Source organism: Aspergillus costaricaensis, assembly GCF_003184835.1.
Source record: "Aspergillus costaricaensis CBS 115574 unplaced genomic scaffold BO79scaffold_6, whole genome shotgun sequence".
Lineage (NCBI taxonomy): Eukaryota > Fungi > Ascomycota > Eurotiomycetes > Eurotiales > Aspergillaceae > Aspergillus > Aspergillus costaricensis.
Genome location: NW_020291806.1, coordinates 919,370 through 941,341, shown reverse-complemented (window position 1 = coordinate 941,341; position 21,972 = coordinate 919,370). Strand labels below are relative to the sequence as shown.

The 21,972-nt window shown below is 51.6% G+C and overlaps 7 protein-coding genes across 7 annotated transcripts; 5 read left to right on the top strand and 2 right to left on the bottom strand.

Moving 5' to 3' along the window:
* Window positions 1-2,222: 2,222 nt before the first annotated feature.
* Window positions 2,223-3,388, bottom strand: BO79DRAFT_278793 (uncharacterized protein; the record flags this gene model as incomplete). Its single annotated transcript, XM_025687930.1, has 4 exons — window positions 2,223-2,288; window positions 2,407-2,426; window positions 2,717-2,962; window positions 3,055-3,388. 4 exons carry the CDS (start codon window positions 3,386-3,388, stop codon window positions 2,223-2,225), a joined length of 666 nt encoding a protein of 221 aa, XP_025542890.1.
* Window positions 3,389-3,933: 545 nt separating this feature from the next.
* Window positions 3,934-6,468, bottom strand: BO79DRAFT_243634 (electron-transferring-flavoprotein dehydrogenase). The gene is made up of 3 exons (XM_025685307.1): window positions 5,934-6,468; window positions 4,321-5,842; window positions 3,934-4,270 (listed from the first exon to the last, which is right to left on the bottom strand). The coding sequence occupies exons 1-3, from the start codon at window positions 6,229-6,231 to the stop codon at window positions 4,171-4,173; spliced, it is 1,920 nt and encodes a 639-aa protein (XP_025542889.1). The 5' UTR covers window positions 6,232-6,468; the 3' UTR covers window positions 3,934-4,170.
* An 819-nt stretch (window positions 6,469-7,287) lies between these two features.
* BO79DRAFT_214996 (uncharacterized protein) lies at window positions 7,288-8,406 on the top strand (the record flags this gene model as incomplete). Its single annotated transcript, XM_025683259.1, has 1 exon — window positions 7,288-8,406. One exon carries the CDS (start codon window positions 7,288-7,290, stop codon window positions 8,404-8,406), a length of 1,119 nt encoding a protein of 372 aa, XP_025542888.1.
* A 1,637-nt stretch (window positions 8,407-10,043) lies between these two features.
* On the top strand, window positions 10,044-12,403 carry BO79DRAFT_71426 (putative pre-RNA splicing factor Srp2). Its single transcript, XM_025689649.1, has 7 exons — window positions 10,044-10,263; window positions 10,639-10,767; window positions 10,832-10,837; window positions 10,900-11,060; window positions 11,518-11,591; window positions 11,654-11,750; window positions 11,812-12,403. Exons 1-7 carry the CDS (start codon window positions 10,212-10,214, stop codon window positions 12,196-12,198), a joined length of 906 nt encoding a protein of 301 aa, XP_025542887.1. The 5' UTR covers window positions 10,044-10,211; the 3' UTR covers window positions 12,199-12,403.
* A 467-nt stretch (window positions 12,404-12,870) lies between these two features.
* BO79DRAFT_168254 (dihydroneopterin aldolase) lies at window positions 12,871-14,400 on the top strand. Its single transcript, XM_025679416.1, has 4 exons — window positions 12,871-12,956; window positions 12,978-13,015; window positions 13,073-13,995; window positions 14,068-14,400. Exons 3-4 carry the CDS (start codon window positions 13,132-13,134, stop codon window positions 14,254-14,256), a joined length of 1,053 nt encoding a protein of 350 aa, XP_025542886.1. The 5' UTR covers window positions 12,871-12,956; window positions 12,978-13,015; window positions 13,073-13,131; the 3' UTR covers window positions 14,257-14,400.
* A 1,103-nt stretch (window positions 14,401-15,503) lies between these two features.
* Window positions 15,504-17,721, top strand: BO79DRAFT_214993 (AGC family serine/threonine-protein kinase; the record flags this gene model as incomplete). The annotated part of the gene is made up of 3 exons (XM_025683258.1): window positions 15,504-17,238; window positions 17,500-17,592; window positions 17,681-17,721. 3 exons carry the CDS (start codon window positions 15,504-15,506, stop codon window positions 17,719-17,721), a joined length of 1,869 nt encoding a protein of 622 aa, XP_025542885.1.
* Window positions 17,722-18,319: 598 nt separating this feature from the next.
* Window positions 18,320-21,682, top strand: BO79DRAFT_243631 (uncharacterized protein; the record flags this gene model as incomplete). The annotated part of the gene is made up of 6 exons (XM_025685306.1): window positions 18,320-18,638; window positions 18,692-19,004; window positions 19,052-20,697; window positions 20,746-21,541; window positions 21,596-21,600; window positions 21,652-21,682. Exons 1-6 carry the CDS (start codon window positions 18,409-18,411, stop codon window positions 21,680-21,682), a joined length of 3,021 nt encoding a protein of 1,006 aa, XP_025542884.1. The 5' UTR covers window positions 18,320-18,408.
* Between the last annotated feature and the right edge of the window lie 290 nt (window positions 21,683-21,972).

Sequence of the window (21,972 nt, the reverse complement as noted above, 5' to 3'; positions counted from 1 at the left end):
ACTTATGGATGGAAGTAAGTGAACAAGATGCAGAAGAGGAAGGGAGTGTGAGATGACAGAAAAAGCACGTTGTTTTTTTTGTGGTAGATGACACAACTTTTTTTTGAGAGGGGAGGTGCGTGTGTTTTGTTTGCTTTTCTTGGTTTTTGTATGAATTGGGAATGTCTATCTGCGATTTGGAGAGAGAGTGTGGCGAAGATGCACACCTGAGGCTGCAAACTTCCTGTTTCAGTAACGGAGACTGATAACGGTTTGGAGTTCAGAAGAAAAAAGAGAAAAAGGGAAGAAAAGAATTTTTCTTTCCCGATTTGATACTCTTTTTTTTCTTGGCTTCCCTAAAAAATCTTCTTCCCGGAAATGTGTTTAGATCCAGCAGGTTAATAGCAGAGATATAAAACAGCTGATATCAGCAGTAATCTCTGCAAACCGTACGTGAGTGTGGAGAGAGTGTATAGGGAGGGGAGGGGAGGATGGCGGGCGGGAAGAGAGGACAGTATGGCTTTCCGGGCGGTGCCAAGACCAGGATCAAAAATTCCAACAGCGACAGGAAAGTGGGAGGTTGGGCCTTTATATAGGCTGAGTCACAGCGCCCGGGCGCAGCTGGCGTCAGGGGGGGCTGGGCCCGGCGGCGGCGGCAAAAGCAGCGACGAGCGGTCGCTTTCACTCGCTTTCCACTCGCTTTCACCCATGGAAGTGGCCGCTCTGGCACTGCTCGCTGCGTTTTAGCGCCTCCACTAGCGGCTCTTGGGTGGCCAAGCGCCATTCCGTCATCTCTGGTTTGTTGATCGGCGACTCCACTCACCACACCTGCGTTCGTTCTCGTTGGCTGTCGCCCCCCTTACGCTGGGGTTGCAGGCCTGCAGCCACTCATCTCCCCAGCCAGTCCGCGTCGCTCCTGCAACTGATAACTCTGACCCACTTTCCAGTCCATCCATTCTTTCAGTCTACCAATCATTCCGCCTTACTGCTTTTTCCCCTTCACTCCTTCTTTTTTCCTTTTTCTTTTTTTTTTTCTTCTTTTCTTTTGCCTTGCCGCTTTAGCGGTTGCCAACTGAACAAAAATTTCTTCGATCCCTTTCACTCTTCCTGATCTCTTTCTTCCGAGCCCCAAAAATACAGCCTTTGGGGAAGATTATTTTTTTTGTTGGGCCTGATTCATCGATGATCATCAAGATGATTCCAAAACATTCTAACAGATCACTACTTGACACTACACTATCACAGTCACAGCTAACCGCTATTGATGAATCTCATTCTTGAGTCACAGTCTTTCTGTTTGTCCAAGAAAGTTGACCAGTCGTGAGGTCGCTCATCCCGGTACGCGCCGGTCGCGTCGTCGGTCGCGTCATGGGGTTCATCCCGCGCGAGGCTGTTCTCGCCTCTTATTTGGCGTTTGATTTGCCGCTTTCCAGCCAAGTTCCATACCATAATAACATACCCCAGACAACTTATAGTAGATCTCAGGCAATTTCCAGCCTATTTGATCCACAAATCTTGCCCCCCGATCGTAGCCTTGCGCTGCAGTCGGTGTTCATTCAATTTTAGTGCAGGGGACGGAAATAGCCTCGACAAGGGTTATAGGCTACTAACCACTTATCGCTTTCACGCGCAACTCAAATCTCAGCATTTATGGGAAAACTTCCGCGACGCGACTTTTGACTCAAAACTGTCTGTCGGTCGGTCGGTCGGCAGGCAGCGGCTACAGCCGTGTTCAATACGTAATCCGGCCAGGTGGCCTTTCCCATACTTTTTTTTGCCATCTAAGTTTGTTACCGCACCACCTTCAGCCTCCCCGGAATATCTAAACTGTGATAGAATGGTTGGTGTGGGATGGAACCCGTTTCAAGTCTATTTTCACTTTTTACTTTACCATGGATATATGCCGGACGGAGGACATCATGACTAGAATGATCCCGTACCACTCCGTCGGTATTATTAGTTGTGGCCCAAGTGAAGAATCAGCTTACTGTGTACAATAGCAATCGAGATGTCACAAAATAGGCATCTATGCAACATGGGGCAAATTAAAATAAATAGAAAAAAAGTCGGTCGGTAATGAACATCCATCACATGGGCTGTCAGCGTTACTTGTCGCTTGCTTGCTTTGCTTTTGCTTATTCGGCAAGCGGCAAAAGCAGCATCGCTTTCGCATTCGGGAGCTTGGCGTCATAGGGTCGTTTGTTTTTGTTTTGTTATTTTTCGCCCTTTTCATGTGATCAGCATCATCTGTCGGTCACGTTGACACCCCCTTTTTTCGGTTGCTGCATATTTGATGCAGTAGGAAGTAACTAAGATAGTATACATTCTATAGTTAGTTAATTTCGATTGGTTTATGGTTATCGTGGATCGTCAGTACACCAGTTTTTTTGTAGTGATTTTACCGTTTTGGGAACTATATATACTTACTAAACTAGTTGTATACACCCCTACAGTACTTCACTACAACAACTACTACAAATTTACTACAACAGAATACTCACAATAACCATAATTCATCCATTCAATAAGCCGAACATCCATTCAATTCCCCACCACCACATACCCCAAAATCACCTAGTAATACTACGTAGTAATCCCTATCTCAACCCCCTCATCCCCGCCCCGGGCGCCGGCAAATAGGGCAAAACCACCTGTTTAATAAACCGATCACTTAACCACGCCGACAGGGTCAAAAAATAAATAAACAGGAAGAAGATCTGCGGATCATTGCAAAGACGATTAAACGAGCCCAAAATCTGCGTGAGGAGACGATCATCCTCCGAATCGAACTCCTCAAGCGGCTTATCCACAGGAAGGAAGAAACTATTTGCTTCTTGCTCCCGCGTCATGAGCATGATATTCTCGCGTCGGAATTGGTTCACGGTTCCTTTGCCGCTGTCGGGGATGCCGCGGACATAGAGCAGGGGGTAGAGGTCCATTAGATTGGTGAGTTTGGTGAGGGTTGTGTGCCGGGGGTCTCCTTCTATTTCTATGATTAGATATTGGTGGTCGGTTGGTTTGGGGATGGTTATATGGATTAGAGAGATTAGGGAGGGGGGTTAAGAAGGGACGTACCTTTTCGTTGGATGTCAATATCAATGCCCTCGTGATCTGCAATGGAGTGCTCGCAGTCGATGCATTTATCGCTGATATCGTTGGTATGGGATAATGAGAAGATTCCCCGTGAGCAGGGACAATCTAGGCCTATATTGCCAGATTTGAGTTCCGTTTTGCATTTCCCGACGGCCATGAGGCGGGTGGATGGAGGGGATGAGGAGGATGAAGTGGAGGCGGCGGTGTCGACCACTTCTACGACATCTTCGTCGTCCATTGGAGAGGAGGGACGAGGGGTGGCGGTGGTAACGGTGCGTGTTGATGGTATGCTGGTGGAATTAGTACCAAATACCATGTTTGCTGTTGACGGTTGTTGTATGATGGTGATGGTGATGGTGAGTTTGGTCGTAGTAGGCTTGATAGTCGTGACGATTTGGGACTCGGAGACGGGTGTGCGCCTTTTATAGCTGTGTCGCACCATTCCAGTGATTAAGATACTTTCTGAAGTGGGTTCCGTGAAGGTTTGGTCTAGATTGTTACTTCGGAGCGTTGATGGACTGGTAGTTGCGGGGGTTAGGGTGTGTATGACGGTGTTGTGAGGTTAGGCGACACGTCCTTTGGGGGTCGTGATGGGGAAGTGATGGAATTCGGGAGTATTTACGGAGGTGTGTTCCTGGATGCTTGTCATTTGCATGTGTTAGTTGGTTGGTTGGTTGCATCATGTGAAGTATATGCTCGTGGGAGAGCCATAATGAATTAGCTGTGAGGTTGCTAGGCTCGTTGTGGTATAGCACATCTACCATCAGTCTTACTTTAGCTGCCCTAGCATTCAGCTTGAACATCATTCAGACATCTGCGCTGCTCATCAGGTAGCTTACGCTGAGAAAAACAGCTTATTTCCCGAGTATCACGGTATACTCAGTATTCATCGTCACCGCAAACTATGGAGTACAACTATATATACAAGGCCCCGTCCGGGCTCAACACGCAATAACGTAACAGGCATCCACCGGCCTGGAAATAAAACATGATCAAACATTAGTAACCAACGCCACAATGGATACTGATCCATCCAATCCTTTTTGTACCCTGATGAAGGGTAGAGAGAAATATGTAAGTGTTGAAAAATCGCTAGGCCTAAGTCATGAAGTACTTCGGGCCCTCTCCACCTTGAGGTGTCTGCCAGTTGATATCCTGTGTAGGCACCTTGATGTCGCAGGTCTTGCAGTGAATGCAGCTATGACTAGTTAGCAAGAGAAACAGTACGAGCATTTGGGTTTGACTTACTTCTGGGAGTTGATCTGGAAGCGCACGCCGTGGGGCTTGCTAGAGTCCTCCACGTACTCATACACACCGGCAGGGCAGAAGCGGTTCTCCACACCCTGGTACTTGGGCCAGGCAACATCGGTGTGCTTGTCCCAGTCCTCCACCTGCAAATGCACTGGCTGGTCTTCCTCGTGGTTGGTACCCGTGCGGCTGACGCTGGTGAGGATATCAAAGCTGATCACTCCGTCCGGCTTGGGATACTCGATCTTGTTGCATTCGGATGCCATCTTGGTCGCAGCAGCATCCGTACCGTGGTGCTTCAAAGTCCAGGGAGCCTTGCCCTTGAGGACGTATGCTTCGAGACCAGAGTACAGGATACCGCCGTAAAGACCCAGCGGTGTGCTGAAAGAGGGCCGCATGTTACGCACTTCGTAAAGCTCCTTCCAGATGGACGACTTGCGCAGAGCTTCTTCATAGTCGAACAGGAATACAGAGCCTTCCGAGCTGCCCTGCAGGGCCGCATAGGCGGATTCGGCAGCAAGCATGGCCGACTTCATTGCGGAGTGGGTACCCTTGATCTTCGGAACGTTTAAGAATCCAGCACTATCACCGATAAGCGCTCCTCCCGGGAAAGCGCACTTCGGGATCGACTGGAATCCACCCTCGTTGAGAGCCCGTGCACCGTACGAGATGCACTTTCCACCCTCGAGGACGTCCTTGTACAGAGGGTGGTGCTTGAGCTTCTGGAACTCGCCGTAGGGTGACAGCCAGGGGTTCGGGTAGTCCAACCCAACCACCAAGCCAATGCTGACCATGTTGTCGCCAAAGTGGTACATCCACGCACCACCATACGTGTCGCTAGGAAGGGGGTATCCCAGGGAGTGCGTGATCTCACCGGGCTTGAACTTCTCGGGCTGGATCTCCCAGATCTCCTTCACGCCAATACCGTAGGTCTGAGGCTGGCTATCGCGCCTCAGGTCGTACTTCTTGACCACCTGCTTCGTCAAGCTACCATGGCAACCCTCAGCAAGAAGGGTCACGCGGGCGTGGAACTCCATTCCCCGCTCGAAGCTGTCCTTGGCCTTGCCATCGCGACCAACACCCAAATCATTGGTGGCCACACCGAGAACCGATCCATCCGACTTCTTGTAGACGAGTTCACTGGCCGCAAATCCGGGGTATACTTCAACACCCAATTCCTCAGCCCTTTCTCCCATCCACTTCGTAAGTTCGTTCAGACTGATAATGTAGTTGCCATGGTTGTTCATCTGTGGCGGCGCAGGGATCGGAATGGCTGAGTTTTTGGTCAAAAAGCGCATCTTATCCTCCTTCGCCGGAGTCACATTCTCGAAGCGAGACGGATTGTCTTCCGACAACCAATCTGGCAACAGCTCGTTCATGGCGGTAGGCTCCAGGACGTTACCCGAGAGGACGTGTGCACCGAGTTCACCGGCCTTTTCCAGCACGATGACACGGAACTCCTCGTTGCCGGCTTCATTGGCGAGTTGCTTCAATCGGATGGCAGCAGCCAGACCAGCAGGGCCTATGTTGTAATAAAGACAGTCGATTAGTTACTGAATCCTGTGCCATACCTCTATACGCCAAACGAAAGAGGTCCGGGCCATTCTACATACCACCACCGACGATACAGACATCGACCTCATCCGACTCTCTGTCCAACTGTCGCGGATCAAAGTTGCCATGCTCATCAGTCAGCTTTCGGGATAGTGATTGCGAAAATGCTCGAGTCTGAACGGGCGGGAAGAACGAGGTGCGACGAATGGCACGCTTGCCGGACGCTGCGAGGGAGCTGTTCGAGATTCGGGCGGAGTTGCTGAAGGGGGCGAGAGAGGCGGAGGGTCTGGAGAATCGCGACCAAGTGGGTCGCAATTCGCGCCTCAGAAGAGGCAAGACAGCTCCTTTCGAAGCCATGCCGGAGAGTCAGAAAGGGAGCAAGGTAGGAGAGGAGAGGTCACAGTAGTGTTGCTTGAATTGGGAGCTCCTATAAACGAGACAACTGCATGGTAGGATGGGAGCAAGCAATATGGGAAAGGAGTGGCGGACGAGAAGGGCACAGAAATGGCACCAAGCGGGATGGTGAAGGAGAAGGAGAAGGAGAAGGAAGAAGCAACTTCAAGCGTGGGATCCAGATCAAGAAGAGTAAGTAAGTAGGCTAAGGTAAGTCCCCTCTCCGTCACCGGCAATGGAGAACGTGACTAAGAATATGGCGGCCGTGGGATAAAATTTGGCGGTGGGTGCTGGAGGTTGCGGGCAGAACTTGGCCTGCCTTGGGACTACCCGAGGCTATGTCGGCCAATGGGAGGTTCGGTGATGGGAATCACTCGCACGCTTGCCGCTTCGCCCGCGGATTTGCCGTCAATCCCGTCGGATATAATCTTCTACTAGTAAGTATCGAGTCTCGACACATGCACCGAGTATCTAGATAGCCGTCTTCGGATATATCATGGGCTGCCACTCTTCCATCCGAGCGAATCTACCATAGAGACGATGTCAGAGTGTTTGCAGAATAGTAGTACCTTGTCCTTGTTACTATTCTACCCAACAATCATTGATACTATTGCCCATACTACACTAATGTAATAGCCTGCGGACCCGTGCCTGGATAACCAACTACCTTAATATAGTTAGTTACAAGAAGAGAGGAATTGCTGGAGCATTTACACCAGCCCTAAGACCTTCCGAAATATTCCCAATTGTCTCGAACCACAATCGAAAGAGATCATATCTTCATTCATTCAGCTTCATTCATTTAGTAATCAGACATCAAAATTGCTCACTCAGTTGTTGTGTGAATAAATCGGTTGGTGACGTCTTTTCCCTCACCACCTAACTATGAGTTATTCACTACCTAAGTATGAGCCAAGACGTATATAAATACCGATCAACACCACTTCTTTCCTTCTCAATCATATTTCTCCAATATTTCAAGAGACTTGATCTTCTGAGCTCCTTTTCATTGTTGACAAGATGTCGCAAATCAACCCCGACGATTTTAGGAACACGCTCATGGCCGCTGTTCAACAGCACAATAGCCGCTATGCATCTTCCCACAACCTCGCTATCAGATGGGCAGATGACGATACCAATGCTGCGAGAGATGTAGCCAACTTCCAGACGCTCCTCGAGAGACTTTCACTTCCACGTGCTCAGGAGCTTGTCATTGGAAAACATGACAAGACTCCTGTATGGACAATCCAGGGGGCGTTTCGCAACAAGCTAAGCGCCGCAAAAAGCTCCCCTGGAAGAAGCCTCGTGACTGTGCACTATTCGGGGCACGGCTTACTTGTAGATGGTGCCTTGTCCTTTGCAGATACAGTCGCAGGTGAAAGAACGTTCTCCGCCAATGTCACTCTCTTTTACCTTGTTGCTAGCAGCAACTACGGAGGCTATCTGGCAGAGACTGACAAAGTTGATGTTCTGTTCATCTTGGATTGTTGCTATTCCCACATGGCCCTACGAGGGGTAGAGGTATCCCCTCGAGTAGTCGAAATGATAGCGACCGTGGACATAAATGATCCGCTTGCGTTCGCGCCTCCGCAGAATACCTTCACCAGTAAGATTATTTCGGAGGTCGTCAGGCGCCAGCGAGAGGGCCACCGCTACATCGAAATGGCCGATCTCATCCAGACTCTGCGTGCCTGCCCAAACGCCATCAAAAAACCCACGCACGGGATCACGATTGGTAACCACTCTATCTGTCTCCCTCTTACGGGCCTCGCAAATGTGGACCCGACAACCATCGCTCCAACGCTCCGGGCAGTCTTTAGCGTCCATCTAGCGAGAAACATGAATAAAGAGGAAGTGGAGAGGCTCGCCAACTGGGTGAAGACTCTGCCATCAGGCATGGACATCACGCTAGACGGCGTATACACGGCAGAGTCGATGATTTACATCTTGTCATCTGCCTATTCCGTCTATCTCAAAATCGCCGGGATACCAGGGTACAAGCTTGTGGCTGAGGTGACTAGCCATAACCTGGTACGTACCCTCTCCCAACCACCGGCGACTGGGGGAGCCGGAAGTAGCCCACAGAAGGGGAGAGACAAAAAAGAGAACATCAAGCTTATGCCTCCGAAGACCTCTTAGATCTAAAACACCCTTCTTCTCTTCTTCAGTTTCTTTTCTTGTTTTAAGGATTGCCGCGTGTTTTTTATTCTTATACCTCTTGAGCCGTGGTGCCGCGGGTTGCTTTACGTCTGTTGTTTAGCGTATTTTCTTCAGCAATTCCAGCAAGTGATTAGACCCGCGAAATTATGTTTCGTCCATATGCCGTAGATATGTAGACAAAAAGTAAGATATTTCATCTATGTGTTGTCGGTAACGATAGCTATAGTCCAGTATATACATTGTAGGGTGGGATATGTCGAAGAGTGCCTTCTGAGTACATAGATGCTGTGCTATCAACACAAAGTATTGAGAGGCTGACTACCCTCACAGGTAGATCCTATTACATCAACGCAAATATATAAGATTACAATGTTTAATTTTGTCCAGCCACCCTGTGGCAAATAGGCATCACTTTGCCTGATGATGAGATCAGTCATATTCATTGGAGCTGAAGCTCAGCCGCGACTGCCATCCCTGCAGCAATTGACAGCCTTGTTAATTGCTTGGCAGGGACTAGACCCAGTGCAGATTAGTGGAGGTTCCATTTTTTCTACATTAATATATTGATTAGTATGGGGTAGATGTTGAACAGTGAACTACAAAGTAGATAACTTGGATAGACATACTTCAATTATTGATATGATATACATAGTGATATCATTGTACATCCTGCTACCATTGCCTAATATACTATTGTGCTGTATGTATCCTACCTAGTATGTGAAATGCCGAAACGACTAAAGCATTCAGCTACTTTAGTAGGAAGCTTGACCGGGCCACCCGAGTGGGCGGAAGCCGAGATAATTATAGAGGGATGCAGCAGGGCTGTACCGGAGTAGTGGTGCTGGTTCAGGCAGTGTTGAGTAAGATAAATGTAGATCGGCTGCCCAGCATAATACTCTGTAGAATCTACATGAATAACTCATAAACATGGGCAACAGCACTGCCTCTGTAGCTAGTTGAGAGTGACATAGTGGACAAAGTAGTCAGGCGGGGCCACGTGGATCCCGCCGAGGGAAACAAAGTGAGGCGATTCCAGACTGCGGCCTCTGATTGGGTGCCTTCCCACCGCCAGCATCAAGTTGAATTTCCATTTCCACCCGGATTTCTGATTTGGCAGGGCGGTCAGCCTCTCCCAATCAGTTCGCGCTTCTCCTCTTTTCCCTGCTGTGACCCGGTTCATTCGCCCTCAAAACTCTCCTTTCTCCCTCATCTTCTTCTGATCCTGCCTGTCTTGCTCTCTTTGCCCAGCGCTTCCCTGGAATCCCCGTGCTGCCGCTCTCCTTCTCCCGCTCGACCGGATCTCCGTCACCATCTAACCCTCTTCCAGTCCCGATTGTGTGTGTGCGCGCGCGCGTGTGAAAGCCAGCTCTTACCTGAGAGCTACTTCATCTCTGGTTCAGCTGTCCCCTCAGCGTACCAAACTATCCTCTCCTTGCTTCCCTAATCAGTCAGGCCCACCGTTACCTTCTGGAACCGTTCTATGGTCCTCGCATTCCCCGGATAAACACCCAGGAATTATTACTTTGCTGAATACTGCCGCCATCACAACTTCCAGCTCTAGATTGCCCAGGATAACGACCCATTTGACCCCTCAAGGATCTGTTTCCCTACGGTCGCCTGTACCATCATTGAATCGGAATTTTCTTGTTTGAACCACGTTCCCGCAAGGCCAGAAGCGTTGCGACTGCGATTTGCTTGTTGATCCGCCTGGACGGATTTCACCTCGACCATTGTGCGCGCTGTGCTAGTCCAATCTCTCTCGCCATCTACTACTACCCGCCATGACTGAGGTCTCGTCCACCCGACTCTATCTCGGGAATCTCCCCCGCAATGGTATGAAGCCATCTACAAACTCTCCTTAGGTCTCCTTGTTTTCTCCTCAACCCGCTCTGGATGTTGCCCTTCTTGTCCACCTCTATCTTCGACACAGAATTCGGGATATTCCGCTGGATCGCCATGCGTCTGGATTGACCTCCCTGAGTCACCGAGGTTTTCACCCCTCCGGAGATTGATGGCGGATTTTCCTTCCTTTTGTTTCAATCTTCCTTGCTTGTGTCACGGTAAACTCAGTTTTCCGGATACTGGGTTGGCAGCCTCGAAATCTCATCCAGTTGTTTCGGTTATTTGTTCTTTCAAACCATTCGCAGTAGGCTGACATTGTACTCACGGCGCCCCGGGTGGGCGCCATTAGTGGGGTTTCTTTTACAGTGACTAAACAGGATATCGAGGAACATTTCAGCACCCATGGTTCCGGAAAGATTACAGAGATCAAGCTCATGAATGGCTTCGGTTTCATCGAATACGAGGATGCGATGGATGCTAGAGATGTTGTACCCGGTAAGTCACCCTGTTTCGCTCCCTAGCTGTTGCGTGACCATGCTAATCTAGGACGATTATATAGCCTTCCGTATGTACCAACGCAAGCACCATATTCAAAGATCTTCATGGTTGACTTAACTCTCCATGCAGACGGCAGTGACTTCAAAGGCGAGCGCCTCACCGTGCAATTTGCCCGTGGACCGCGCCGCAAGGAGAACTTCCCTGGCCCAATGGACCGTCCCAACATGCCTCGTCCGCGTCGCACGATCTTTCGCATGATGGTTTCTGGACTCCCGGAAACAAGTTGGCAGGTTAGCAGCCCAAGTCCCCTTTCTTCTGGATCCACCGGACGCCTTGCATCTCGGCCGATTTGCGTTCCCTAATTATCCTTTCCCTGTACTCCATTCTATGTTCCTCCACCTACGGCCCAAGGGAATCCTGGCGACGATGATCAGCTCCTCATGATGTATGGGTCGTTCACCAACCAACTTTCGGACCCCACCTAACTGAAAGGAAGGCTGGATGGCTGCCTCCAATGGTCGAACCCCAGCTCTGAGAGCTGAGAGCCGAGGCCGGACAACCCTGTCCAGGATGGAACGCCCTCGCAGTCATCGAAGGATCCCTTCGCCTACTACCCTGTATCGCTTGGGTCCCTTCCTGGCCTGTTTTTCCATATTGTATTTTTCTAATTGCTGGCACCCGGACACATCGGATACCACTGTACCACTCTTGCACCTGGATATGGACTCACATCCTGGGGTTATCTAGGATCTTAAAGATTTTGCGCGTCAGTCTGGCTTGGACGTGGTTTACTCTGAAACTGGCCGTGAACTCGGCAGAGGGTGGGTTAATCCTTCAACTTCCTATCCGGTCGGACAGGACCCCATTGACACATGCTCCCAAGATTCGTGGAATTCGAGACCGCCAACGACCTGAAGACGGCCATTGAGAAGCTGGACGGACGTGAATTCAAAGGCTCCCGCGTAACTTGCATTGCCGATGTAAGCAACTTTACTGGTACCTATGATCTGAGTGGAACGAGAAACCTCATACCCTTCCTAGATTCAAACTTACCCGGATGAACGTGCCATTCGTGACCCGTACCGATCTCGGTCCCCTCGTCGGAGTTACCCGCCCATGGATGAGTATGACCGGCGGTTCCCTGCGCCGCGTGGCTACAGCCCCCGGGCTCACTATCGGGAACGCTCTCCCATCCCAATCCGGAGGGACTATTATGACCGGGATGGATACGGACGCCGCACTCCTCCTCGCCCTCGGATGGAAGACTACCCTCCCCCGCGTCGTCCCTACGATGACCCCTACGATGTCCGCCCACCCCCACCACCTCGCCATTATGATGACCCGTACGCCCCCCCTCGCCCTTATGGACGGCCTCGTAGTCCGCCTCGGGGCGAATACATGCCTTACGACCGCCGCGGATACTGGTAGTCGTCTGTAATTAGCTCGTTGGTTGAGTTACCTCAGCGCATGGCGGATACCCCTTGTGCATGCTTTCCCCCTTTGTTCTCTTGTTGAACTGGTTTCCCTCATTGCCGTTCCGGATGAGTTGACAATTCCCAATCGGAGTCAGCTTCTGGATTGAACACGGCCTCAGATACGAATGCGTGTGTCAGGTTGACATGGACAACGGAACGACACTGGCGCTTGCTTTCATCACTTGATGTGACCATGATCTCTAGCCCCGCTGGTTCCGGGCTCCGACTGGAAGGTTTTTCGAGGTTTCAAAAGTAGGCGTATGTGGACAGCCGTGTCGGTGGTTTCTTTGCCGGTGTGGACGGCTTTCCTGCACATAATGTACGGATGGACCTGCGGATGTGGATGGATCTTGGCCTTTTTTTTTATCTAACGTAATCACCCACGATGTCGATCATTTCACGCCCCCGGGATATTGTGTATAGTGCAACAATCAAATCAAAATATAGTATTTCCACGCTTGTTGGTCGTGGAAGTAGGGTACATAGTTAACTAGTTTATTATTCTAATAAGTGACTCGCGTGGGTCCCGAGAAAATGAAAGCAGCTCCCCGCGCTAAACCCAACCCCGCCATCGTCTCGTCATCCGCAGCTCACGCGAAATTTCCTTCCAGCGCAGCTCTTTGTCTGAGAATTTTGCCTCGGTGGGACGGAATCTCAAAGTCAGGAAGGCCAATTGATCCATGCGACTGCAGTGGTAGCTTTCTTTATCTGGTTGGTGCTATCTCTACCAAGAGTTCGACTGGGTCTTCCACGCTTACTGGTTGACGTCACAACAGCCCATTGATTGTCTGGTACTCCAGCAGCTGCAGCTTCGAGCTCGTACCCCAGGAACTGACTAGATCCAGCTCTTTCCTCTCATATCTCTGTCGCCCATCCTACAGTCATCATGGCCGATCAACGCGTAAATGTCCATATCCCATCCCATCCCCCGGTGTTGGACAGCGTGCGTCTCCGTAACATCCAACTGCCCCTCCCAGCTGCCCCGGACCCATGGCACCGTTCCGGTAAATCGCAGCCTTGCACGGCATCGCTGAAGCTCTCCTACTCCTCCGCCGTGGCCGCCGCCATTGCCGACGATGTCTCCCTCTCCTTGGACTACGGCAAGCTCTATCGCCGTCTCGAGGAGGATATCCGTAACCTGGGCAAGCACCCCGAGAACCCGGGACACCGAATGATCAGTGTCGACGGGAGCCGCCGTGACGAGATGTTGGCAAGTGATGTGGGACAGGATGTGCGCTTGACGGCCGGAATTGTGGCTCACTGTGGACTTGGACTGTTGGATGAGACTGCTGCTGGGGTCCGTAGGATGTCGCACGTGCACAACACCCAGCGGAGAAGCAGCGCTTCGGCGGGCTCACAGTCTCAGGCTCTGGCGGCTATTTTCAGCTCATCTTCGACTTCGCCTATTGATGGGGTGTTCGGCCAATGTGAGGTGTCTTTGCATCTTCCCAAGGCGTTGCTGCGTGCGGACGAAGGACTCAAGTACCGGAGTGTGACGGTGTGGGGGTACCGTCAGGCCAACGAGGCTGTTACGGACGATGTGGGAGAGTCGGAGCGCTGTCCGGTCGTCCTGGAGGAGGAGTTCCGCATTGATGGGATCCGGTGCTACTGTATCTTGGGCGTCAACTCCCACGAGAGGGTGGAGAAACAGGCGGTCATTGTCTCTCTGGAGTTTAAGGGGCCTGGGCAGCTGCCTTGGGGGTCTACGGCGGTCAATACGTACCAAGCCATGACCCGGGCTGTCGCTGAGGTGAGTTCTCCTTCAATGTTTCTGTGCTTTTCTTCCCTGGGTGTTAGGCTAATCCAACCTACGAATTACTAGCGGGTCGAAACCACCTCTTTCCAGACGGTGGAGGCCTTGGCGACGTTTGTCGCGCGCATTGTCACGGTGGAATTTGGGAATGAACGGGTGACGGTGCGGGTTGAAAAGCCCAGTGCGCTGGCCTTCGTGGAGGGATCGGGGGTGGAAATCACTCGGTCGCAGGCCTTTTTTGAAGGGAGAGATGCATGAAGGGCTGCAGGGGGTTTTGGATGGATCTGAACCTCTAGTAATAATAATTACTAAATAGTGGTTCAGCGGGTGGAGTTAATAACCCGTCGGTAGATCTACCACCCCTGCATAAGCTACAGTAACCAAGTAACTCTATAACAAGATCCTGTGATAACGCCTTCCTCCTTCTCTCCTCCCTCTAGATTTACATACCGTAGTATAGCCACTCAAGTACTTCATCGTACACAGTATCAGTGGCTCTGGTTCCTCAGGCAGCTTCCCCGGATTGCCCGATTGGGCAATCAGGTGCCATCCTCCAATGACCGCAACACGTGAAGTAATCCTGCCCCATTGAGTCTAGCGTCGCTTAGCACCGGCACACGCTGATTGGTCTGCGGGCCGGGAAAAATACACTCAGCGCCGAGGCCGGGCAGCTTTCTTTTCCCGTTTGCCAAAGCAAATCCAAGTCAGCTCTCACTTTCTTCTTCTCCTCCTTCTCCCTCTCTTCTTATAAAAGGGATCTTCACCCGGTTTTAAACCCTCGCTGTGCCGCTTGTGCCTGCTCCCTGGAGACTTATTTCCATCCCCTGGTATCTCAACCATCCTCATATTAGCCGTTCCTCTATGTGCTTGTCTGCGCTGCCCTCGATTCCGTCGTCCGCTTATATCCGCTTCCCCCGCTCTCGTTTGCTGACCCTCGACTCGAATTCGTCCTCCTCGGTGTCTCTCGATATTTCCTCTTCGACTGGCTTCTCGGCCGTGTCGTCCGCTCACTCCGTCTCTGACGACAAGGTGTTCTGGCTTAGGGTCCATGGTCCGTCCTGAACAAGGGCGGACGGTAAATAGGTGCTATATCCGAGAGATCTTGCAGGCTGCCGCGTAACTTCCCTGCTGGGTCGCTTAGCCCTCTCGGATTGTGTGCTACCAAGTGTACGCTGCTCCGATCGACCCTTGACTCCCCCTTGCATATGGAAATTTAGGGTTTTCCGTGCATACCCCGCGCTTGTGCGTGTGCGTGTGTGGATATGCGTGTGGGGGCGTGGAAAGAAAACAAAAAAAAAAAAAAAAAGCTGACCACTCATTTTGTGTTATTAGATTACTTTGACTAGACCTCAACTAGAGGAGTACCTCGATTTGTCGATGCCTGGGTGCATTTGATCGCCTTTGGCTTACGCATCGTGCTGTTGCCGTTCTGATCGGACGGCTGCTGGATCGTGCTTGGTCAATTACGGGAATAGAGAGATATCTGAAAAGAAGTCCACGACACAATGGATCCCTCGGCGAATACTACTGGTCACGATGACATCTCGGTCAGCGATGTATTTAGTCCGCAAGCCGACATGTCGCATTCGCACAAGGAGATCACTATGAGCGACGCTCCGGAAACTGGCTTTCGTATGAGCGCCCGCAGCCCCCAGCGCAAGCAAGGACCCATGATCAAGGGGCCTGGTGTTCATTGTGGCAATCCCTTCCCGGCTCCAGAGCTGAATGCACACCCTCTCGCCGCGAAGGCTGACCGCCGCAAGAAGAAGAAAAAGCACGCGGTTCATGAAGTTGCCCCGGCCCTTTCAACCGTGCGCGGGTTTACTCCTCGCGGCTCAGCCGACGAAGACTCGGACCGATCGGCTGCCAGCTCTCGTGCGCCGAGCTCGCACCCGCGCACCCGTGCTGGAACTAATGGGGGCAGTCCGTTGGTTCAGCCCGCGGCTGGCTGTGGGGTGAGCGCTTTGAAACTCCAGCTTGAATCAATGAGCCTGTCTGGCAATGGAACCCCAGCCGGCCCCGCTGAGACCCCGAGTAATGCCAGTGTGTGCTCCGACAGTGATCAGACCGAGGTCCTGACTAGCTACGAGGTGCCTCTAGAGCATGACTACGTTAGCGCCGATGCGGCCGCCGAGGAAGACTCGCGGAATACATCAAGCGTGCGGGATATGCGTACCCAGCTGTGCCGAAAGATGACCACTGATGACTTTGAGCCCCTCCTTTGCCTGGGGAAGGGGTCGTTCGGTACTGTATTGCTGGTGCGCCATGTGCTCACGGGCAAGCTGTACGCGCAAAAGCAGTTTCGCAAGGCGTCGATTACCGTTCACAAGAAGCTTGTCGAACAAACCAAGACCGAGCGCACCATTCTGGAGAGTGTCAACCGCCACCCCTTTGTGGTCAAATTATTCTACGCATTCCAGGACCACGAGAAACTGTATCTGATCCTGGAGTACGCGGAGGGCGGCGAGCTGTTTACGCATCTAGCTATGGAGCGTATGTTTGACGAGGATGCGGCTGCATTCTACATGGCGGAAATGGTGCTGGCCCTTGAACACCTCCACCAAAACGTCGGGGTCATCTACCGCGATCTCAAGCCGGAAAATTGCCTGCTGGACAGTGAGGGCCATCTGCTTCTGACGGACTTTGGGCTCAGTAAGATTGCCATCAACGATGACGACCGTTGCAACTCCTCGCTGGGTACGATCGAGTACATGGCCCCGGAGGTCGTGCAAGGCAAGTCGTACGGCAAAGCCTGTGACTGGTGGTCACTGGGCGCGCTGGGCTACGACCTGCTCACCGGATCTCCTCCCTTCAAAGCCAACAACAACGCCAAGCTGCAGGAGAAGATTGTGAAACAGAAGCTGGCTCTGCCCTATTTCCTTGGCCCCGATGCCAAGGACCTGTTGACCCGACTGCTTCGCAAGGAGCCGTCGAAGCGGTTGGGTTACCACATGCCCAAGGACTTGCAGACGATCAAGAACCACCGCTTCTTCCGAAAGATCGACTGGAAGGCGCTGGAGCGACGGGAGGTGGCGCCTCCGATCAATCCGGTGGTGACGGACCCTGCCCTGGCGGAGAACTTCTCGATGGATTTCACGCAGCTGCCGCTGAGTCCGATCGTGCATGCGTTTGACGACCATTATGCAGCCCGGGCGTCCGGTCCGCCAGCCAGTCACCCCGGTGAGGGCGAGCTTTTCGGCGGATTTAGCTTCGTGGCGTCGAGCAGCTTGCTGGATAATGGTATGATGGTTTGAACGGGGTGTAACTGGTTGGCGGAGAGCATACAAATAGAACCTGACTGGTGGTTAAGCATTGTGCATATTTTTCGGAGCGATTGTGCGATGCTTAAGACGAGCGTTTTTCAGCAATCCTAATATGAATTTCGGTCTTGTGCTTGTACTCCTGAAATTGCGCAGCTGTAGTTTTGAGGGTTGAGAAGTGACGGTCGGGCATCACGCCAGTAGACAGAGCAGACATACAGCGCAAACATACCCCCTTTAGTATGTCTCTGTAGCACACAAGAACTTCTCATCGTCCTTACCCATTGCACCCATCCTGGTATCAAGCTCTCAGGTTTCTCTTCACCTAAGTCTGGTATGTCATGTTCACCAAGGGCATTCAGGGGTTAGCACATATCCAGACACTAATTGCTATTCTTCAGGCTTAAAGACACGTGCAATAGGAACAATAGTATGGACCCTTAAGAGTGGAGAACTGGGGTAGATAGCAGTTTCGACCATCATACCACACAGCGACCTATCTATACTCGTCGGATGGTCTCCTGCAGTTCCAGACTCGCTTCGGATTCGGGTCATGTCCAGTTTCGGCTCCACCGCTGAATCAGTGTCAATCCATGGGCGTCACTATGAACCAACCCTCTGTCGATCACTCGCTCGGCAAAGTCCACCATCCTTGTTATGCTGTCGAGCAGAGAATTTGCAGTCATGTCATGAAGGAACAGGACGCGAATGGCATCAGCATCAGCATCAGATGGTCCTGCATAACCTCCTTTCCAGCTCATCCTCGGCAATCCTTCAGGCAAAAACCTTCCGGACACGTCGGACCATCCATGGAACGACCAACGGCCCTGGTTCAGATCAACCGATCTATTTAACTCTAATTGCGATAATGGTCACTCCTTTTGCGGCGCCACATATTTGCCCGCAGGGCCTTCATAATGCCAATCGGTTCCCCTCTTGATTGACGCCGGGCCTGTCAACCTCTTCCCTCGTGCATTCATTCCGTCTCCGTCGTTCGTTCCTTATTTGCATCCCTTGCTTCTTTGCTTCCCTTTCTCGACTCTCTCTTTTTTTTTTTTTTTTTTTTATTTTAAATCTTCTTTCTTTTCTTCCACCAGCCCTCATGCCCACGTGGGCCATTTAAAGCCAAGCAAAACAGCCCGAGGCCATCATGGCCGACGAACGAACCACGCAGGAATCCCCCCCGACATGGTCGGATTCGGACAGTGCTCCTCCCGCCATTGCTGAGAAGAAACGCCGGTTACCCCCGTTTCTGGACCATTTCAATGGTCGCGATCTCAAGATCTTCTTTCGATGCTGGGTCGCCGTCTGGGTGGCTTGTTTGTTGATCTTCATCCATCCCTCGCTGGAAAGCATCGGCACTGCAACCTTTTTCGCAGCGTATGCATCTGTCCCAATGCCCGGGTCGCATTGATATGCTGAATATGATTTAGTCTTGTATTATTGTTTCTACCTCCATCCGGAATTGTATTCGTCTATCTCTTGGGTGCGCTGTCCTTGTTCATCGGTATCTGTCTGGCTTGGGCATGGGGCGTCATCACCATGAAGGCTGCTCAGGCAGCGAGACCAGCGGCCGAGACGCAGGCTAAAGTGGCTGCCCTGCAGCAGACGGCTGTGTCACAGGCCCAGAACTCGACCTCCTCCGCTACTGAAATAGCGCAGCGATTGGTTTACGAAGGGTACATGCTGGATGCGCGCGTCACTGCCGTGACGTTTTGCCTCATCTGCACTTTTGTTTACTTCATGGTAGGTAATTCTCCGATTAAGGGCAATGGGCTATACTAAATATACAGGCGCGTCTTCGGGCCAGCAATCCCAAAGCAACTTTGACGGCTATATTTGGCATTATCATCTCGGATCTATTCCTGAACTACACTCCACTTTTACCCTCTTTCTCAGGAACCTTACCCCTAACTCTCGTCAAACCTGCCGCAATTGGGGTCGGGCTCGGCCTAGCGTGCTCAATCCTCTTCTTTCCTCAATCGACATCGCATGTGGTTTTGGATAGTATGGAGGATATCGTCCGACTCCTCCAAGTTCCACTAGCAATGACAGCAAATACACTCTGCAAGAAGGAGGAACAACCGAATCCCGACGATCTCCGCATGACACAGGCTGGGATCATCCAGAAATATAAAAGCATGGAACCATCCTTAGCGTTCCTGCCTCTGGACTTTTCTGTAGGCTGTTGGGGAGCCGAAGATGTCGCCTCCTTCCAGGGCCCTTTGCGAGACGTACTTGTTGCAGTTTTATCCCTTCTCGACTTTCACATTGGCCGGATCGTGGGGGAGGCTCGCACGCAGGATGTGCTGCGTAAGTATGTTGATAAGACCCCGGACGAGGATGAGAAACATACGCGCGAGGTTGGCGCGCATCAGCTCACACAGCTTGCACAACTGCTGGATGGATTTCGCAGCCCGGATAGCCATCCGCTGCGCAAGGAGGTCGTCCAAGAGCTAGTCAAGACAAGCGCGACCGCCATAGATGCTTGTGCGGAGGGCCTTAGTGTTGTGCAAGAGTGTATCCACCTGGTCAACTGTCGTCGTTGGTTCAAAAGGCCATCCCAGGCTGAACGCGAGCAGCTACAGCAACGCTGTGAGAATGCACTTGAGGCATTAAGCAAGGCCCGTTCGGTCTTTATCAATGAAATGAGCGACATCCTGATCGGACAACACGAAAAACAGACGCTTGACGAAGCCCATCACTTCCGGCCACTCATGTTCGTTTTAGTCTTCGAGGAGCACATTTCCAACACCGTGCAGAAGACCGAGGCACTGCTCGCGCGGGTATCTACGGTCTTCCAAGAATCAGCTAAGATCCGCGTTTACCTGCCAACCCGGTTCAGATATGCCGCATCATGGGCCTCTTCGAATGAGGTCAAGGCACCAGGGTCCGAGGGTACCGAAGACGATCCGGATCGCGTCAGCGCCGACGACATTACCAAAGCAGCACAAGAGAAGCTGCGTGTTACCCGCGGATTCCGCACGAAGCCACGTCCTCCTCTCAGTCGAGCCATCCTGGGGACCTACCACTGGTTTACCTGTGATGAAGGCCTGTATGCCATACGCATGGTTGTCGTCACGATCGCCCTGGGCATTCCGGGCGTGATCCCTCACAGTGCGGGTTTCTACTACCGTGCGAAGGGACTTTGGGCGCTGATCATGGGGCAGACGGGTCTGCTCGTGTACATGGCGGATTTTACCTTCTCCTTAATCGCAAGAGTCATTGGAACCGTCATCGGCGGAGTTTTGGGGCTGCTGGCTTGGTATATTGGCTCCGCAAATGGTCCGGGCAATCCGTATGGGCTGTCTGCTATCACCGCCGCAATCCTAGTCATCCTTGTCTGGATTAGACTATATCTGCCGCCGGCCCTGATGCAGGGAGGTATCATCGGTGGAGCCACATTCCTGCTAGTCATCGCGTATAGCTACGACGATACGTAAGCTTTCCCTCAAACCCATCAAACCACCCACTAATAACTTTCCAGCCACATCCCTCAATACGGCAACCCAGGAGTAGGCTACAACGTCTTCTGGCGACGTCTACTCCTCGTCCTCGTCGGCGTCGCCGCATCCGCCATCCTGCAAACCCTCCCCCGGCCACCATCGGCCTCCCGACACGTCTGTAAAACCCTCTCCCGCGCCATGCGCACCCTATCCACGCACTACGCCCTCCTCCTCACCGTCTGGGCCCAAAACTCCAGCGAAGGTAGGAGGCTCGCCGAACCTCTCTCCCTGCAACTTGCCGAAACCCTCGTCGCACTCGACGGACCCATCAAACTCCTCGGCTTCGAATTCTCCAGCTCGCGCTTCGACAGCGCCTCCCTCGCCAAAGTGAACTCCCTCTGCCGTAGCCTCAACCGCCAGCTCAGCCGCCTCCTACTCCTCTCTTCATCCCTACCCCAGGAATTTCAAGAGCAACTAGCCCGGCAGACGGGACTCCTGGACCACCGCCTCATCGGCCAAGTCATGGCGGTGATGGGTCTCTGCGAACAGGCCCTGAAAACGGGCGACGCGTTACCGGAGATCCTTCCGACGCCGTTGTTCAAGCAGGCAGTGGATAATTGGTCGAGGGGACGTCGTGGACAAGAAGAGCAGGTTATCTCGGGTGAGATGATGCGCGATGAAGGGTATAGACGGTTCTGTGTGGCTGCGAGTGCATACTTTGGGTTTTTGATCACCGTAGATGAGATGGTGTTGGTCGTGAAGGGGGTGTTGGGAGAGGCGCATTTGGTGGGGGGTTTGGGAAGTAGGGAAGGGGGGTGGTTGTTGGGGGATGTGGAGGTGTGAATGAAGAGCCGGATTTTATAATAGATTGGTGATAGTATAATGTTATAGAAAGAGTGAGTGAATATATATATATATACAATACATGGGCACTATAAATGACATAGAAGCATGGAATACAAAGCAATATTAAGTTGAAGTAGAATTCATTTTAAATCTTGAACATTCATTACGTCCGCCAGTCAAGAAGGGGGTATGTATATAAGGTTAGTAGATTTAAACCTACTTAACTTGAGTTTAACTTCAAACTTTACATACCTTTCTTTCTTTCTTTCTTTCTTTCTTTCTTTCTTTCTTTTTTTTTTTTGTGTTCCCAACTCAAATCGGAACTCATTGTAAGTGTTTAGTTTAGTAGTGCTTCTTCATGGTCATTGAATCTAGAATGGATGAACAGATAAGGTAACGTAATTCTTGGTTCATGTAAATCT

Excerpts from the sequence above, each read along its gene's own strand:
- BO79DRAFT_243634 (XM_025685307.1), bottom strand. The coding sequence starts at position 6,231 with ATGGCTTCGAAAGGAGCTGTCTTGCCTCTTCTGAGGCGCGAATTGCGA. Across the intron at positions 5,843-5,933 it reads TGTCTGTATCGTCGGTGGTG|GCCCTGCTGGTCTGGCTGCT; the intron begins GTATGTAGAATG and ends ATTACAACATAG. Across the intron at positions 4,271-4,320 it reads TTCCAGATCAACTCCCAGAA|CTGCATTCACTGCAAGACCT; the intron begins GTAAGTCAAACC and ends AACTAGTCATAG.
- BO79DRAFT_71426 (XM_025689649.1), top strand. The coding sequence starts at position 10,212 with ATGACTGAGGTCTCGTCCACCCGACTCTATCTCGGGAATCTCCCCCGC. Across the intron at positions 10,264-10,638 it reads CGGGAATCTCCCCCGCAATG|TGACTAAACAGGATATCGAG; the intron begins GTATGAAGCCAT and ends TTTCTTTTACAG. Across the intron at positions 11,061-11,517 it reads TCCCGGAAACAAGTTGGCAG|GATCTTAAAGATTTTGCGCG; the intron begins GTTAGCAGCCCA and ends GGGGTTATCTAG.
- BO79DRAFT_168254 (XM_025679416.1), top strand. The coding sequence starts at position 13,132 with ATGGCCGATCAACGCGTAAATGTCCATATCCCATCCCATCCCCCGGTG. Across the intron at positions 13,996-14,067 it reads TGACCCGGGCTGTCGCTGAG|CGGGTCGAAACCACCTCTTT; the intron begins GTGAGTTCTCCT and ends ACGAATTACTAG.